Below are 16,349 nucleotides of genomic sequence, written 5' to 3'. Positions count from 1 at the left end.
GAGTGGATTTAGAACAAGAAACTTCACACACATGTTTTGAGGAGCTCTGAGACTCGTTTACACTGAAGAAGAGGAGGATATGTCACCTTTAAAGAATATTTAATGTTTTTGCTGATGAGCAGAAATGACAAAACACTTTTCCTTTTTCTTTCAGGTCTGTAGAAAACTACAAAAAATGGCTCTCGTCGTTTCATCCAAAAGCACCTAACACTGCAGCGATGTACGCTCCGGCTTACAAGTACGACTGAGTTCTCCTTTTTAAACACAACATTGTAAAACTATTCTCATCTTCGACTACGACATCTCAGGGTGGTTTTAACTTTCTTATTTTGAATCCAGGAAAGCCAAACGTAACGACACCGTGAACACCTTTTTGAAGGTGCTGCAGCATTGGCCGACTGATCTCCTGAAGTAAGATGAATCTACGTCTACTTTGACTTTAATGATGTCATTCATTAATCTTCATGAGGACTCTGTTGATGCATTTTTCTGTTCTCCTTCATCTTCACAGACGAGCCTTTCTGAAGATGTGTAACGGCCCCGAGGCCTTCCTCTCACTGCGCTCTCACTTCATCAGCTCTCACGCTCTGCTCTGCATCAGTCACTGGATTCTGGGGATCGGAGATCGCCATCTCTCTAACTTCATGATCAACATGGAGACCGGAGGAATGGTCGGCATCGACTTCGGTCATGCATTCGGCTCGGCCACACAGGTTTGGACCTGCAAACGTTTCATCCTGAATAAATGTTTAGAAATCCTATTTAAATATGATGAATCAGCATCAACAAATATTCCCTCTGTGAAAAAAGACCGCCTCCTGTGTCATTAACCTCCTGTCTCCTCTCAGTTCCTCCCCGTGCCTGAGCTCATGCCTTTCCGGCTGACTCAGCAGTTTGTGAATCTGATGCAGCCGTTAAAGGAGTCGGGTTTGATCCAGAGCGTCATGGTCCACGCCCTCCGAGCGTACAGGGCGGAGCCGGACCTCCTGCTCAACACCATGGACGTGTTTGTGAAGGAGCCGTCGCTGGACTGGAAGGTAAACATCTCTCCTTTCTCTGAGATCTGTAAACAAAAACATCTCTCCTCCCTCTGAGGTCCTGTAAACAAAAACATCTCTCCTCCCTCTGAGGTCCTGTAAACAAAAACATCTCTCCTCCCTCTGAGATCTGTAAACAAAAACATCTCTCCTCCCTCTGAGATCTGTAAACAAAAACATCTCTCCTCCCTCTGAGGTCCTGTAAACAAAAACATCTCTCCTCCCTCTGAGGTCCTGTAAACAAAAACATCTCTCCTCCCTCTGAGATCTGTAAACAAAAACATCTCTCCTCCCTCTGAGATCTGTAAACAAAAACATCTCTCCTCCCTCTGAGGTCCTGTAAACAAAAACATCTCTCCTCCCTCTGAGGTCCTGTAAACAAAAACATCTCTCCTCCCTCTGAGATCTGTAAACAAAAACATCTCTCCTCCCTCTGAGATCTGTAAACAAAAACATCTCTCCTCCCTCTGAGATCTGTAAACAAAAACATCTCTCCTCCCTCTGAGATCTGTAAACAAAAACATCTCTCCTCCCTCTGAGATCTGTAAATAAAAACATCTCTCCTCCCTCTGAGATCTGTAAATAAAATAATGATTCTCGAGCTGTCAGTTTCTTTGATGTCATTTTTCTTTCCTGCTTCTCAGAACTTTGAGCTGAAGCAGCTGAAGAAAGGAGGAACGTGGACGGAGGACGTGAACACTAAAGAGATCAACTGGTATCCTCTACAGAAGGTCAACTTCGCCAGACGGAAACTGGAAGGAGCCAATCCAGCGGCTATAACCAGGTACATCATCCTGTTATTACATCTACATGGTTTGATCCATCTGAGACAGCACAGGGGTTACATTTAAAGGTGGAGTCAGTAGAAATGTTTGTAAACAAAACATTCAAACTGGGCCCCTCCCTCTGGCCTCACATAGGATACTACCGTACTAACACACACACACACACACACACACACACACACACACACACACACACACACACACACACACACACACACACACACACACACACACACACACACGAAATGTGTCTGCTATGTACAGTAAGACGTCATAACGAGAAAGGAAACCAAAACAAATTAAATCAAGATTGATGAACACACAACTGGTTTTTCAGGATCCATTTTTAAGCTACTGGAGAAAAACATTTTCAAAATGACTTCCTCATGACCAAAAGTCAAAAAACTGGTCTTCCGAATACAACAGAAAACACAGTTTAACCCTGAAATGATCTGGTTTTATTTCAGTGAGGAGCTCAAGCTGGGCTTCGAGAAGACTGAAGCCTTCTCGGGGATGCAGTCGGTGGTGTTGGGGACCGAGGAGCACAACGTACGAGCTCGTCTTCCTGCAGACGGCCTGTCTGTGGAGCAGCAGGTCGACTGTCTGCTGGACCAGGCCATGGACCCCAACGTGCTGGGCCGAGTGTGGATGGGCTGGGAGCCGTGGGTCTGAGAAGTTAGCGTTCACAACGATTTAATGACTTTCAAAAGGTTTGTGTTCAAATATGACGAGTTGATTTTGTAGATGATGGTTATGGGGTGGCACTGTGGGTGGTTGTAAGCACTGTCCCCTCACAGCGAGGAGGTTCCTGGTTTGAATCCCCGTCTGACAGGAGTCTCTCTGTGAGGAGTCTGCATGTTCTCTCCATTCATTTGTGGGTTCTCTCCTGGTCTTCCTCCCACAGTCCAAAGACATGCTCGTTAGGTTAACTAAATGTGAGTGTGGCTGGTTGTCTGTCTCTATATGTCTGCCCTGCGATTGGCTGGTGAACAGTCCAGGGTGTAACCCCGCCTCTCGCCCAATGACAGCTGGGATTGGCTCCAGCCCCTCCGTGACCCCTAACAGGAAAAGCGGTTTAGATGATGGATTAGTGGATGATGGTTATGGTTTAAGGGATCGTGGGATGTTTGAGTTTCTTTTTGTACCTGTTGAAATATAAATCTGTGTAACAGAAAGATCACACTTAGTGAAAAATAAAAATCTTAAAGTCTGGACTCTGGAGTCAAAGTAATTACAATTCATCCCGTAATAAACAAAAAATCGAATCATTAACATTTTCTGGATGCAAGTTCAGACTGAGGTTCTAAACTTATTGATTATGACCAACATGATGATGCGTTCAGGTTAAACATTTCCCCAGCGAGTGACGTGGTGGTGATGCTGTTAGAGAGTCTGACTGCAGGGGGGGTGAACGACCTGAGTCTGCTGCTGAAGGAGCTGCTCAGAGCCCTCTGTGTCATGCTTGGCTAACAGAGTCCAGTCCAGGACAGAACCTGACCAGTTTGAATCCCTCCCTCTCCCACCCGCTCCTGCCCAGCAGACCACAGCATAGAAAATCAGAGTGTATCAGAGTCCTGCACGCTCCAATGGACCTCAGCCCCCTCAGCGGGTGTAGTCCACCTCAGCCCTTCTTGTACAGGATGCATGTTTCTTGTGGCCAATCCACTTTCTTGTTTAGATAAATATAGACGTTGTTCGTACAAGAGCGGAGTCCTAATAAGCAGAAGTGAGGTTAACCTGTTGGTGTAAGGTCGGAAGCTGCAGCTGGAAGAAGAAAAGAAGAACCTGCAGAGCTCTGCCGACAACTATCTGCTTCCTGTTGACTGACTACAGTAACACTTTGACTGCATGAAATCAACTCGTGTTTAAACAGAACGGGACAGTCAACATACCAGAACTTTAAAACGATTTCATGCTAATAACTAGTACTGTTGAAACATGATAATTAACCCCAATGGGGGGGGGGGGGGGGTAGAAAAGATGATCTCATCTATCTTATCAATTTACATTATTTAAAGTTTCATGTTCAAAAAGCAGCCCTCTGAGAACCTCTGCAGTCCCATCATTCCCATCACAGCCCACCAGTAACCGTCATGTTTCCACTCTAGCTCAGACGAGTCAGAGGAGTTTAATCAGGCGACGACACGCTGCTGAACATGAAAAGAGAGCACACACACACATCAGTTAATCCATTTTTAATAGATTATACAATCAAAAAAAAAAGAAGTCGAAACATAACCGTCAGTAAGTTCAGTTTTCAGAAATGCTGATCAAATGTAATCAAACCCAGAGTCACAGTTCTTTATTCACCTCCACATTAATTCATGCGTCCACAGTTCACACACTTCCATCACTTCAGTATCACCACTGTGGGGATGACGGAGGGTCACATGTTCACAGACTATTCAGGAGTATTCAGGTTCACATCCTTTAGCATTTTGATTCCCCCTGAAACAAACACTGCTGTGATTTTAAACATAATACTCCGTTTTGTTCTTCCGGTCTCTGCAGAGACTTTGCATAGAACATTAACCACCATGTTATTAAAGAGTTAAAGATCACATATCCTCCTCTTCAACCAGTTTAAATAAGTGTCAGAGCTCCTTAAAACATGTGTGTTGTTTCTTGTTCTAAATCCACTCTGATCCTGTATTTGGTCATGTCTATAAACCCCTCTATTTCAGCCCTGCTCAGAACAGGCTGTTTCTGTGTCTGTACCTTTAAATGTGTAAATGAGCTGTGTCTGACCACACCCCCTCTCTTGAAGGGCTTTCTCGCTCCATGTCCTATTGTTTACTGTGAGAAGGCAGACTCAGAGGGCAGAACAAACACCTAGCTGTGGGAGTGTCACCCACCTGGGGAAGGGGCTACTGCTCTTTGTGATGTCATGAAGGGAAAATCTCCAAACGGCCTGTTTGAGCACACATTTTTTATGGACTTTTCTCATCATTGGGGGTTTTGTAGACGGACTAGGGACACATGTTAGTGTTGTATGAAAATGTTGTATAATATGTGACCTTTAGGGGACAGACATGTTGGAGGAGAGCTGCAGAACAATCTGGACAGGAGGAGTATAAAGTAGATTTTTTTTGGTCTCTGTGCATGTCGTTTGAGTGTAGCTTCCAGCTGACTGGGTGTCAGCTGACTGCTGACTTTTACAAGATTAACAAGAAGTACATTTGAACATGAGTTTTTTTTTTTTCAATAAAAATATTTTCAACATTAGTAATCATTCTTTAAAAAAAATGACATTATATATTTGCACTTACATATAAAATAAAAATATGTAACATCCCGCTGCAAGAAGTGTCAGCGAGCAAAATAATATAAAAGAAGAACAGATCAGACCTGTGTGTTGGTACAGAGGCTGCTGTTACTGAGGCACCTTCATGAATCACACACACATCTCACATTTACTGCTCTGCATATTTATACATGGAGTTTCATGGCTGCATAAATTAAATAACTGAGTTCATAGTTAAGAATGATTGGTACCATAAAACACATGTCACTGTCACAGATGGCTCTGAGTTTGAGCTCTCTGGGAAACACTTTGTAATATTCTGTCCCATCAGGAGCTTCTCATGAAGACAGGGAGGGAAATGTTGAGCACAAGGGAAACTATCTGAAACATTAAGGCCTCTGGGTTTAAGGCGCAGACGTTTAGCGTTAGAGCAGTTAGTGTACAAACAGAGAGAACAACATAAGTACCTCTTTAAAAACATTTTTATAGACTCTTTAATAACTTTATATTTAACAACCGTCAACGCCACTAATTAGTCTGAAATCCACCAAAGTGCTCGATGCATAATTAGTATTCTCTGGAGACCGTCATGGTCTGTTACTGCTGCTGGACGTTAGGACGGGATTCTCTTTAGTCCAAGTCAGACATATTTTAAACACTAGGTGTCAGTTACATATTGCTCCTTTAAAACATGTACTAAGAGTTCATTTAAATTCAGATTAAAAGGCATCAAATAGAAAGATCTTTAAATGACATCATGTTGCACACAAAGACACCGATGATCATTCGAGTTTGCACATTCTAAGGATGTAGTCAGAGCAACGTACAGACCGTTGCTGATATTTTTGGTTATTATTAATTTATTTTTAAGGACTGTACCTTTAAATGATTTATCACACATCTCCTCGCTTTGTTCCTTTTCTTTTTTTCTAAGTTAGTGAACATCACTACAGACTCACAGATTAACCTTACATTAATGAACGTTTCTCTGATGCAGACCGGACTTCAAAGACGAGACACCAGGAAATCTGATTTTATATTATATTGTTTTAACCACGATGACTCGCCATGTTTGTAGTTCCATTATTTGATTTCTAAAACAGTTTTTGTTAGGCTTTTTTTTATACGATTAAAGGCTAAGTTACTTTATTTATTTATGAAAAAATACTTTGATTTTGAAAGAAAGAAAGAAACTTCTGGTGGATCAAAAGTCACAACATTAACTTGACCACAGGAGAATGAACTGGCTTCAGATCTAAACGTGAGCTAATGAGCTAAAGGGAACGGGCAAATGTTTGATGTCACAAGGTTCATATTACTTTGGACTCGTCAGCTGAGCGTTCACGCCATTTATGCGATTAAAAATAAATATCCTTATTTAAGGCTGTCTCTTTCAGTAGCCTGGTGTTGCAGTTCTTATTAAGAGGCTTCTGTGTATTTAGAGTTGAATAGTTTGTGTATCAAAAATAAGGAGAAGCTGAAACAAAGAAGAACTTCAACGTGTGTCCCAGAAACAGAGTGACGAGCGTGTGTGTGTGCGCGCGTGCGTGCGTGCGTGCGTGCGTGCGTGTGTGCGTGCGTACGCGTGTGTGTGCGTGCGCAGGGCGTGACACAGGTTTGCATGCTGTCCTCAGTGAGAGACCACTCGACTACCACTCTGAGCTAAGCTGCTCCCCTGATGTTGCTGCTTCTCTAATTTGTTCACCTTGTATGATGTTACCCATTACCCGACACACGCTGAGCACTTTGATCGGGAACAGTCGCCTTAAAGGACTCAGCTGAATGAATGACTCGTGTTTTCTGAAACTTTTGTACCTATTAACCATTTCAACCCCACTATGTGGACGAAACGAGCTTCAGGTTGAAAGATGTCAGAGTCACCCTGAAGACAAGTTTAACGGTATTGTAGGAGCCATGTTTAGGAAGTGTGTGTGTGTGTGTGTGTGTGTGTGTGTGTGTGTGTGTGTGTGTGTGTGTGTGTGTGTGTGTGTGTGTGTGTGTGTGTGTGTGTGTGTGTGTGTGTGTGTGTGTGTGTGTGTGTGTGTGTGTGTGTGTGTGTGTGTGTATATGTGTGTATATATGTAGGAACTATCACTGGGGTGTCAGGTGTTGCTAGACGGGGAGCAATTAAACTTTTTTGACCGCTGTAAGCCACGCTATGAGGTAACAGGAGTGAATGGAAATGGAAATGTCTGGATTATTGATTGAACAGCTCACGTGACAGTGATCAAGAAAACGATGGAATGAGAAATAAATATAAACGAAGAAGATATTGGACTGTCTTATTTCGAATTCTTACGCTCAGGAGCGAAGCCGGCAAGCGCGTCCATTAATAGGCTAGATTAGCCCGTTTATGTTAGCCCCTCAGTGGCTTTAAGGTTTAGGCTTAGCCGCTCTAGGTGTTTTAAAACCTGCGAGCTGGTTCCTACTTTAAGACTGAGGGAGTGAAAAGGATGTTGAGAAAGACCTTGCAGCAACATCCTCTATAAGTGACCCTGTGAGAAGTCTGCAGGAGTTAACTCCGCGCTCCTCCTCCTTATTTCACATCTGACTGAACTACAACAATGTTACAGCTCTGCTAATTAAATCCATCCACATACGGCTCATAGTCCATTAGTCAGCTCTGGTTGTTTTGTGATCTTTTAAAAGTCTAGGACTTAAAGGATGTTGTGATATTCTAACATTAAAATGTATTTAAGCAACATTTCCACCAAGCGGTTTGGTTCAGTAAATCCAGATCTTGCTTGCGTTTCCACAGCCAACTGTACCCTAACACATCACTTAGACTGCCAATAAATCCAACTAAGAAGAAGAACATGATACAGTAAACAAAAATCAATGATTCCTTGGTAAGTCTGCATCTCAGAGGTCGTCCATGGGGGCGGAGCTACGAGCTGACAGTGGTCACAAAAAAAAAAAAAAAAAACAGCCTTGAAATGACTCTCTTCAAATTCACAGGATATTTAAACATGGAGGGTTTTGTTTGTCCTTTATAACAACTGTCGAACGGGAAGTTCAACCAATCAACAGACTGCAGTGTGCCTAGCTCTTTTAGGGACGGATCAGTACCCTTGGCACCCCAACAGAAAGGTAGCAAAAAAGTAGGACGGTACAAATCGGTTATTTTGGTACCCTTCCCAACTTTTGACGGTGGAAACGACAATAAATGTGGACCGTACCGAACTGAACCGGACTGCTAGGTGGAAACTGGGCTTTAGTGTTTTTTCTCGTCCTTGTTGTGTCAGATGTTTTTTACTTTAAATAAGCGCCTTGTTTGTTGATGAACACGTTGTAGACTTTGGGTGAAAAGTACTAAGAAGAAGCCGACATGAAAACGCCTTCATGAAAGTGCCCGATGATTCACAGTCACAGACTTCAAACAGGAGCGAGTCTCCCACACATTAAAGGAACCAGGAAATCATTCATGTAGTACAAAAACAAACTGTGTGTCTTGGTGTGTGTGTCTGCATACTTAGCATATATACTGAAGGCATAGCCGTCTCTGTGTCCTCACAGGGTTTAGTGTCACATACTCTTAGTTAGATCTTGGGCCTCCACCCGTTAATGAACTGCATCAGTTTCTTCACCTGCAGTTTGCTCAGCTTGAAGTCCTCAGACAGAATCTCCTCCGTTAGCTGCAGGAGTAAATTCCCATCGATCTTCTCGGACACAAACAGAGACACAATGTCGTCTGGCAGTCCGATAAACCTCAGAGATTTAGAAACCTCCTCGATGGACAGACCCGACAGACAGGACGGGGGCTGCCAGGACGGGCAGTCCGGAGTTAATGTGTTGGAAATGGAAAATATCTCTTTAGTGCCCGGCTCTGTCTGAGTCGGAGAGCTGGTCGATGTCTCCTGTGGGCCGTCACAGATCGATCCTGTCGGTAAATCCACGCACTTCTTTACAGCGTTCGATTTTGGAGTCCTGGGAGGTAAAATGGGGCAAGAGCGGCTCTGCTTAGTGTTTGACTCTTCTATCCGTTTGTCTCTGTACATCTCTGAATTGTAACTTGAAGATTTGGTGCAGAACTGGTTGAGAGAGGCTTCCTGCAGCCTGAAGTCCTTACTGCTGTGTGCATGCTCTCTGCCATCAAAGTCCACCAGGCTGGACGTGCAGGTCTTTGGGGTGCTCGGGGTTCTCTTTCTGGGGTAGCTGTAGTAGCTCCGACAGCTGGCTGGCAGGAACTCATCCACACCGTGGGATTCTCCTCCGCTGAAGTTATTCGGCCAAGACAACCTGGAGGACTTCCCGTCAGACGGCAGGCTGCCACTGGACAGCATAGTGTTTGGTTCAGTGCTGCTGGACGTAGCCCAGTTACAGGGGTAGCACACAGGACTCTGCTCCTGAGGGTCAGCTGCCTCTGGCTCACTCGTTCCACTACTGAGGGAAAAGTATGACATTCATTAGTTAGAGTCAGATAAACATTTAAGGGACCAGCTTCAAAGGTGAAGTTAGACTTCAGGAGGTAGCAGAAGAAAAAGGAGGAAAAGAACATTTTAAAGCCTTAAAAACGAGAAGGTCACATGTTTAGTAAACGGGAATGTTCTGTGGTGTTTGTTGAGGTGTTTCTGATATTTAAAGTGTTTCAGCTCTTACATGTTGTGGAGACCGGAGGAGTAATAGGAGAGGGTTGGACTCGGAGAACGAGTGTCCTGCTGCCGAGGCTTTGTCAGGACAGGGACTGACGGCATCTGTTTCAAACTGCGGGGAGGAATCGGGGGAGCGTTCAATAGACGGCACTCTTCCTTCACCTGGACAAGAAGGAACAGAGTTAAAAAACAAAAACAACCTTTCTCTTCAAGTAAGACTCGTGACTAACAGAGCTTCAAATGAATAAAGGTTTTTATCAAGTCATGATGCTCTTTATGGTCCACATTTCATCTGAAAATTTATCTTTAACTATTACCAACATTTAGACATGTCAGCTATGAACATGGGGAGGCTACGATTGTCAAAATGTTCATACTCTTCATACCATGTGTTTAAAAAGCCCAATAACTTACTGATCAAAAGTCACAGTTAACCAAGAGCTGCTGCAAGAGCAAGAGAGAGAGAGCAATGTCTAAATTGCGCAAATATGTTGGCAATGTATTTGTGCAAGAGTGCAGGAGTTTAGTTTACTTTGGGAATAAAAAACAAAAAATTATCCAATATTAGGGGCCTTCGACTTCTATTTATTTTGGCCTTTTCGTGCCTTTAATGCAGAGATAGGACAGTGGATAGAGTTGGAAACCAGGGAGAGAGAGTGGGGAATGACATGCAGAAAGAGGCCACGGGTGGAAGTGAACCCGGGCCTACCGCTCGAGACGAGAGTCTCAATACATGGGACGCGCACCCTAACCATTGTGCCACCAGCATGCCCACGACTTCTACTTTTTAATGCCACTGTCTTCAAACAGGAGTTGATGAGATTAGATTTTGACGTTTTAAGTTTATAATCCTTGTATGTTGACAGGCTGTGGTCGTTGTTTTCATCAACGGATATTTCAAAAATGTAGAAGAAGGAAGTGTCGTGGAAGAAGATTCAGCCACAGAGATGTTTGGCACACCTTTAACACATCAGCCAGGTAAACAAACCGCACAGTGCTGAGATATTTATAAGAAAAATCATGATTTTTGATGTAATATAATTAAAGGATTTGTGCAATAAAACAACGTTGTCTTTATGCAACTGTAAACTGTGACCCCATTACACTTTGATGTATTTCTGCTTTAAGAGTGCTCAACTTCCTGTTACAAAAGTTAACCCTGCTGTTGCCAAACAAACCAACTCTGTGACCTTGAGGATTAACCCTTAAAGTCTCACAGATTGTGAGTATACTCACAGCCTCGGACTTGGGTGGGACGGGTGGTGGAGTAAGAGAAACATCTGAACTGGTCGCTGCACTGACGGGACACGTGACCGGGAGTGACAGAGCTGCTGTTGAAGAGCAGACGTTGTCGACACCTCGAAGTCCCTCACTTGAAGAAGGCTTAGGGATCTGCCCTCTCAGGTGATCCAACCACAGCTCCTCGTAGGGGACGTCAGGCTTGTCGAGGGACCGTTGTTGGTTTGAGCTGTCTGCCAGCTCGGGGAAAAAGTGTTCGTTCTCTCCTGAGTCTATGCAGTCAGACGGCAGCGGAGCCCAGTCTCCACACAGAGTCATGCAGCCCTGTAGGTTCACCTCACTGTTCCCGTGCAGGTTGCTGCCGTACACGCACACAGAGAGTCTGTGGAATGACTGCGTGAGTTCATCGCGGGCGTAGGTTAAAGAGCTGGGAATGTGCATTTGGTTGGGACAGCCGTTGGTGTAGCTCCCTCCGCTGCTTCCACTGCAGCTTCCATTCCCGCTGCTCTTCTTGGGGCTCTTACCCTCGTCGTTCCAGTCCGTGCGCACGTCCCTGACGGCTCGAGAGTAGTCGTCTATGTTGAACTGCTCCTGGCAGAAGGAGAACCAGCGGTGCACCATGGTGTCCAGCCACAGCTCGCCCTGCAGCAGCTCCTCTGGAATAATGAACCTGGGCATGGCCATGTGGAAGGGAAAGTGGGTGGGGATGATTTTGTTGCTTCGCAGGATGCAGCATACGACCACAGTCTTGGTCTGAATGTTAACCAGTTTGTAGCGGTGACCTTCGCGGATGAGGTGGAGGTCGTGCTGGTTGCGGGGTGGGCTGCCGGGCACTGTGACGTTCACAGGGAGGCGGGTTTTCTCCACGATGTTCCTGATGGTGTGCTCGCCGTCCTGCATCTGGAGCTCCAGCGGACTGCATGTGCTGAACCTGCCTTTACACTGGAACGGCAGGCTGATGCTCTCGTTGGTGCGATGGTTCATGCAGATCAAACACGGCATCTTTCCCCGCCCGATCCTACTGATCGAGTTTAGCTTCCCGATCTTTTTGAAAATGGTGTTGAATCTTGATTTTTCTTTGGAGGTCTTTGCATAGAGGATCTCCGCCTGCCCCATTAGTGTCAGTTCATCCCCTGTGCTCAGAGTGATGTTGTAAACTTCAGTGTCTTCATTACATTCACCTGAAGCCATCTGTGAAAACACAACAAACAGCCTGAAGAAACTATTTGAAGTCAAATCTTTCTGTAAACATCGGGTTAGCATTAGTGATTACTTTCTGTACCCAGTTTGTCTCTAAGATCGTTTGCATCTCGTCTGACAAATCACTAGAATCCCTTGAGCAGATGAAAGTACCTTAACATTAAACGTTATTTCTTCCATGACGTAAACCCTCTCTGGGAATGCTTTGGCAACCTCCTCCACGCTGTTGAAGTACTGCACCGGCTCCTTCACATCTCTGTCCTGCTCCAGAAGCTTAAACTGACCTGAAGAGTGAAAAATAAATCAGTTACACTTTGAATATTAACAGAGATACATCCCCCAGGAGGAGATCAAGAATGATACTGTATGCCAATTTACAAGATTACAATTGAATTTGAGTCAAGAGGTGAAAAGTTATACAATAAAATAAAACGTTAAATTACAAACACAAAGGCTCATACTGCTCTTCGAAGCGTGCTAGGGCCAAGGAAGCGTACCATGCTTGATCACGGATCGGAGCACTCACACTAGTCAAACAAACTGGACTTCAGGGGTGAAGCGTGCTTGGGCCCGGTACGGATTGCCTAGTGTGAGTGCGCCCTAAGAGGCTTTCATGGGCAGTAAGGTGTTAACAACTCTGATATTAATTCTGCTGTCAGTTATGAGAACAATTCTAAAATGATCTCGATAATAATTTGAGGAACAATTTTTAGGATAAGGGGGCCAGGCAGTGGCTTCTCACCTCTGGTTTGTCAGAATTCAATCAAGCTAATTCAAAAGCATCCGTTCAGAGGTCGCTCACCTTCGTAGTGAACTGGAATCTCTATTTTGGGCCCGATGACGTAATGTCCCTCCTCCAGACTGTGAGCGGTAATAGTTGTCCACTGACGGCAGGAATGAATCAAGAGGTAGTCGTTGTCCCTGAGGCCTTCGACCAGCTGACCTGCAGGAGTGAACACAGCAATGAATCCTCACAATCCAGGAGATACTGTGATACAGCTTATAAGGAGTGTCATTTATTATATCACTCAGTCTGATTAGATGATGTTTGTGATACCATTGGAATGTATTTTAACACTTTTTTGATGGATTATCTGAAACACTAAATCAATTACCCTGAGTAAAAATCTGTTCTCTATTTTGTACTTTTTTGTGAGCTTCTGCAGCTGCTCCACTCATGCAGAAGCAATGGATTACTCAGCACACTCGAGTCACTATCCTCCATAGACAATGACTAATGCCCTAATCTATACCTCTCTAAAAGCAGGCTCTCCTATTTAAAGGAGCAATGCACCATCGCAGCTCTGCAGCAGAGTTAGCAGAGTGAGACCGAGGACGGGAGGATACAGAACCAAATAAGAATAGAAAATACTTTAAAAACACGTATTTACCACTGTTCACTATTAGGTATTTAAAAAACCATACACCAATGAATTACCAATCAAAAACACTCTTACATGTTGTGCATTAAGGGGCTAATTGAAGTTACTGGTTATGAGAGAAGTGACATGGTATGATTAGTAGCAGCAGAGTAATGTATGTCAGTGTGCATCAAAAGTAATAATAATTATAAACTTTAACATCTAAGTAGCAATATGACGTGTGACATGGTGAGACTGCATAACAAGACTGAGAGAACCGTATAATGTTTTATCTGATGCTTTACTTAAACATGTCTTTATTTGCTTCCTGAATGAGAACAAAGAGAAATGTTAAGTTTGAAAAGTGACTCACTCTGCTCCTCTTTTCTTTTTGAAATGTCATGAAGGTGCATGTGATGTGCACACATGTTCAAGTAGACACTTTGCTGCACTAGAGACTTCTGGTGCTATTACATGCTGTCTCTAACATGAAACATAACTGCTTAGACATATTTAGACATGAATATAACTTCGTGTGGTGTTTATTTGACAGTTTTGAATATAATTATTAAATTAGGCTAAAAATAAAAAAAATAAAAAGTGTGATTCAAACGGAGTGTGAAGTGTCGGAGCTAACAGCTAGCATGTTAGCAGCTAACATGAGAAAGTTACTCACCGTCATCCAGCTTGACAATCTGCGGCAGCCTGTACGCACCGACCAGGTGATCTAACGGCAGGGCCGTCGAGCTCCAGGTGACATCTTTTAAATTTTTGTACAACATTGTGCCAAGGTCCATCTTTGCTAGCTTACATTAGCCAACCAGAGAGTTAGCAAAGTGTAAACACGGTCACAAAAAGGAGACGCTGAACTAACTAGCCTAACACTGTTCATGTACGCCGTTTATGAGGCTTTGTTTTCTTATTAACCGTGGCATATTTACTCATTGATCATTTATCTACGTATCATGAAGGCTTGATGTCTGACACAGAGCCATGTTTGTTTAGTCTGCTCCACAGCAATAACGGAAATACGTCATCAGACCGTTATTGACTTTTTGGGTACACCGGAAAAAGTAACAAAAAATAAATAAATAAAACTTTGTCACTTATTTTATGATTGCTCGCATGTTTAGTTAGATGTAGGGCATTGTTTTAAACCGCGGGCTGGCTTCACGGTTATTTGAAAGATTTCTTTCTACGATAAGAATGGAAAGTAATGCATCGTGAATTTATTAAATCCATAAAATGTAAATGGAATTTAAAAGATAATTTAAAATAGAAATGGATCACTGCACTAGCACTCCTCCCTCTTGGTAATTTGAGAAATATTCTAAATGCAGCATCATTAAATATTCCACCTGTAACTTTTTTTAATTCAGCTTAGGAAATTATCAAAACTTTTGCTTATGAAGGAGACATTTTCCAGATAATATAAGTACAATTAACTAATAATTTGTGTTGTTGTCATTATATCAGTTTACATCTTTAAGGTTAAAAACTGTGTGAAATATTAACAGAAGAAGTGAAAACATAAGAACTCAAATCCGAACAAAACTGCATAGTTATATAACATTTAAATAATAAGTGGTTTAGTGTCTAATAGGCTTGTTCATCTGTCGTTTAGTCTTTTCTTCAACGGTATTATTTGTGTCTAAATTGTGTTAAATAAAGTTTTTTTAAACTGTTGGACGAAAAAAAACCGGAGGAGAATTGATGAGCGTGAGCATGAAAACTTTCTCTACTTTTTCTGTTTTCTTCTCATTGACATGAAGACTCTAAGTGTTTAATGAAAGCTGTTTTCTGAGTGTTTCATCTCTTCAGTATTCAGCGGGTGAAGCGCACTTTGCTTTACTGACAGCTCAAATCAAGGTTGTCTGACGTTTTCCATATTTCGTTACTTTTCGATACCACTATATTCGATATCAAAGCTTCAAGGAACCATCTTTATGATGAGACAACAGGAGAGGAATAAATCCATCAAATAATATTTATAAAAAGGAACCTGTTTAAACCGAAATAGACACTCCATATCTGGTAATTTCTTGTTTGAATTATGAAAGGTCGGAAGCAACACCTGAACATATTTACAGTCTATGGTATAAAATGAGACCGATATATTATTGGTTTTGTTTGATTTTTTTAAAATCAAATTTAAAAAAAAGTCTTATATTGTGACCCTAAATGAATATTGAATAAATATCAGGTGTGTATGTAACAGGTGGATTTCTGCTTTGTGTGAATCTCTAATGATGTTTAGACTTTACTGTTGGCTTTAACGCCTTCTGCCCGTCTATGTCTGAAACTGTCAGTTTTTATGTTAAATTGTTGTTGTATCATGAGTGTCATGTCCTTAAAGCCTAACAAAAGACGAGGACTGCACATATCATGATTGTAAATCACTTCACAATTTTTCTGTGTGTCTCTAGTGGAATGTAGTATATCCTTCATCAGCACAGCCTCATCCCTTTAAAAAGAAATAAACATAGAAAGAGGACTGATTGTACTCCTGGGAGTGAATACTCGGGGGGGCAGTAGCTCAGTCTGCAGGGACTTGGGTTGGGAACAGGAGGGTCGCTGATTGAAGTCCCAGTGCAGACCACACTAAGAAGCTGGTCTGGTAGCTTGAGAGGTGTCAGGGCACCTCCTGAGCACTGCCGAGGCGCCCTTGAGCAAGACACCAAACCCCCAATATCTCTGACATCTCTCTACGAATGCATGTCCACAGGTCCTGCTTGTGCATGTTTGTATTTTGGGCCTCTTTGTGTGAGAAGTTTTTCGCTCAATGGCAGAGTGTAAACTAGAATTTCACCTCAGGGATTAATAACGTATGTGAAATTAAAAAAATTGAATCGTGGTGTATACACTTTTATGTTTAGGAGGATCAAATACAA

General features: G+C 42.9%; 2 protein-coding genes and 1 long non-coding RNA gene across 5 annotated transcripts in view; 2 read left to right on the top strand and 1 right to left on the bottom strand.

The window, feature by feature from the left end:
- prkdc (protein kinase, DNA-activated, catalytic subunit) overlaps positions 1-3,036 on the top strand; it is a 44,731-nt gene extending 41,695 nt beyond the window's left edge. For both annotated transcript variants that reach the window (XM_065948918.1, XM_065948917.1), the window contains exons 81-86: positions 155-238; positions 340-411; positions 512-713; positions 849-1,037; positions 1,682-1,821; positions 2,290-3,036. In XM_065948918.1, coding sequence (XP_065804990.1) covers positions 155-238; positions 340-411; positions 512-713; positions 849-1,037; positions 1,682-1,821; positions 2,290-2,494 — 892 coding nt within the window. In that variant the 3' untranslated portion in view covers positions 2,495-3,036. The remainder of the gene's footprint in view (positions 1-154; positions 239-339; positions 412-511; positions 714-848; positions 1,038-1,681; positions 1,822-2,289) is intronic.
- Positions 3,037-4,002: 966 nt separating this feature from the next.
- On the bottom strand, positions 4,003-14,895 carry garem (GRB2 associated, regulator of MAPK1). Of its 2 annotated transcripts, none has more exons than XM_065948919.1 (6): positions 14,135-14,895; positions 12,900-13,040; positions 12,251-12,381; positions 10,895-12,088; positions 9,666-9,820; positions 4,003-9,446 (listed from the first exon to the last, which is right to left on the bottom strand). In XM_065948919.1, the coding sequence occupies exons 1-6, from the start codon at positions 14,253-14,255 to the stop codon at positions 8,606-8,608; spliced, it is 2,583 nt and encodes an 860-aa protein (XP_065804991.1). In that variant the 5' UTR covers positions 14,256-14,895; the 3' UTR covers positions 4,003-8,605. The 2 variants fall into 2 exon arrangements, with proteins under 2 accessions (XP_065804991.1, XP_020501020.1); XM_020645364.3 differs by having other exon boundaries at positions 4,003-9,449; positions 14,135-14,893.
- On the top strand, positions 9,814-13,235 carry LOC136177208 (uncharacterized). Its single transcript, XR_010664848.1, has 2 exons — positions 9,814-10,636; positions 10,787-13,235. It is a non-coding gene; the product is annotated as an uncharacterized lncRNA (long non-coding RNA).
- Positions 14,896-16,349: the final 1,454 nt, after the last annotated feature.

Source organism: Labrus bergylta, chromosome 20, assembly GCF_963930695.1.
Source record: "Labrus bergylta chromosome 20, fLabBer1.1, whole genome shotgun sequence".
NCBI classification, from domain to species: domain Eukaryota; kingdom Metazoa; phylum Chordata; class Actinopteri; order Labriformes; family Labridae; genus Labrus; species Labrus bergylta.
This window is presented reverse-complemented; position numbering and strand designations above follow the sequence as displayed.

Excerpts from the sequence above, each read along its gene's own strand:
- garem (XM_020645364.3), bottom strand. The coding sequence starts at position 14,255 with ATGGACCTTGGCACAATGTTGTACAAAAATTTAAAAGATGTCACCTGG. Across the intron at positions 13,041-14,134 it reads GATTGTCAAGCTGGATGACG|GTCAGCTGGTCGAAGGCCTC; the intron begins GTGAGTAACTTT and ends TCACTCCTGCAG. Across the intron at positions 9,821-10,894 it reads TCCCACCCAAGTCCGAGGCT|GTGAAGGAAGAGTGCCGTCT; the intron begins GTGAGTATACTC and ends CTTCTTGTCCAG.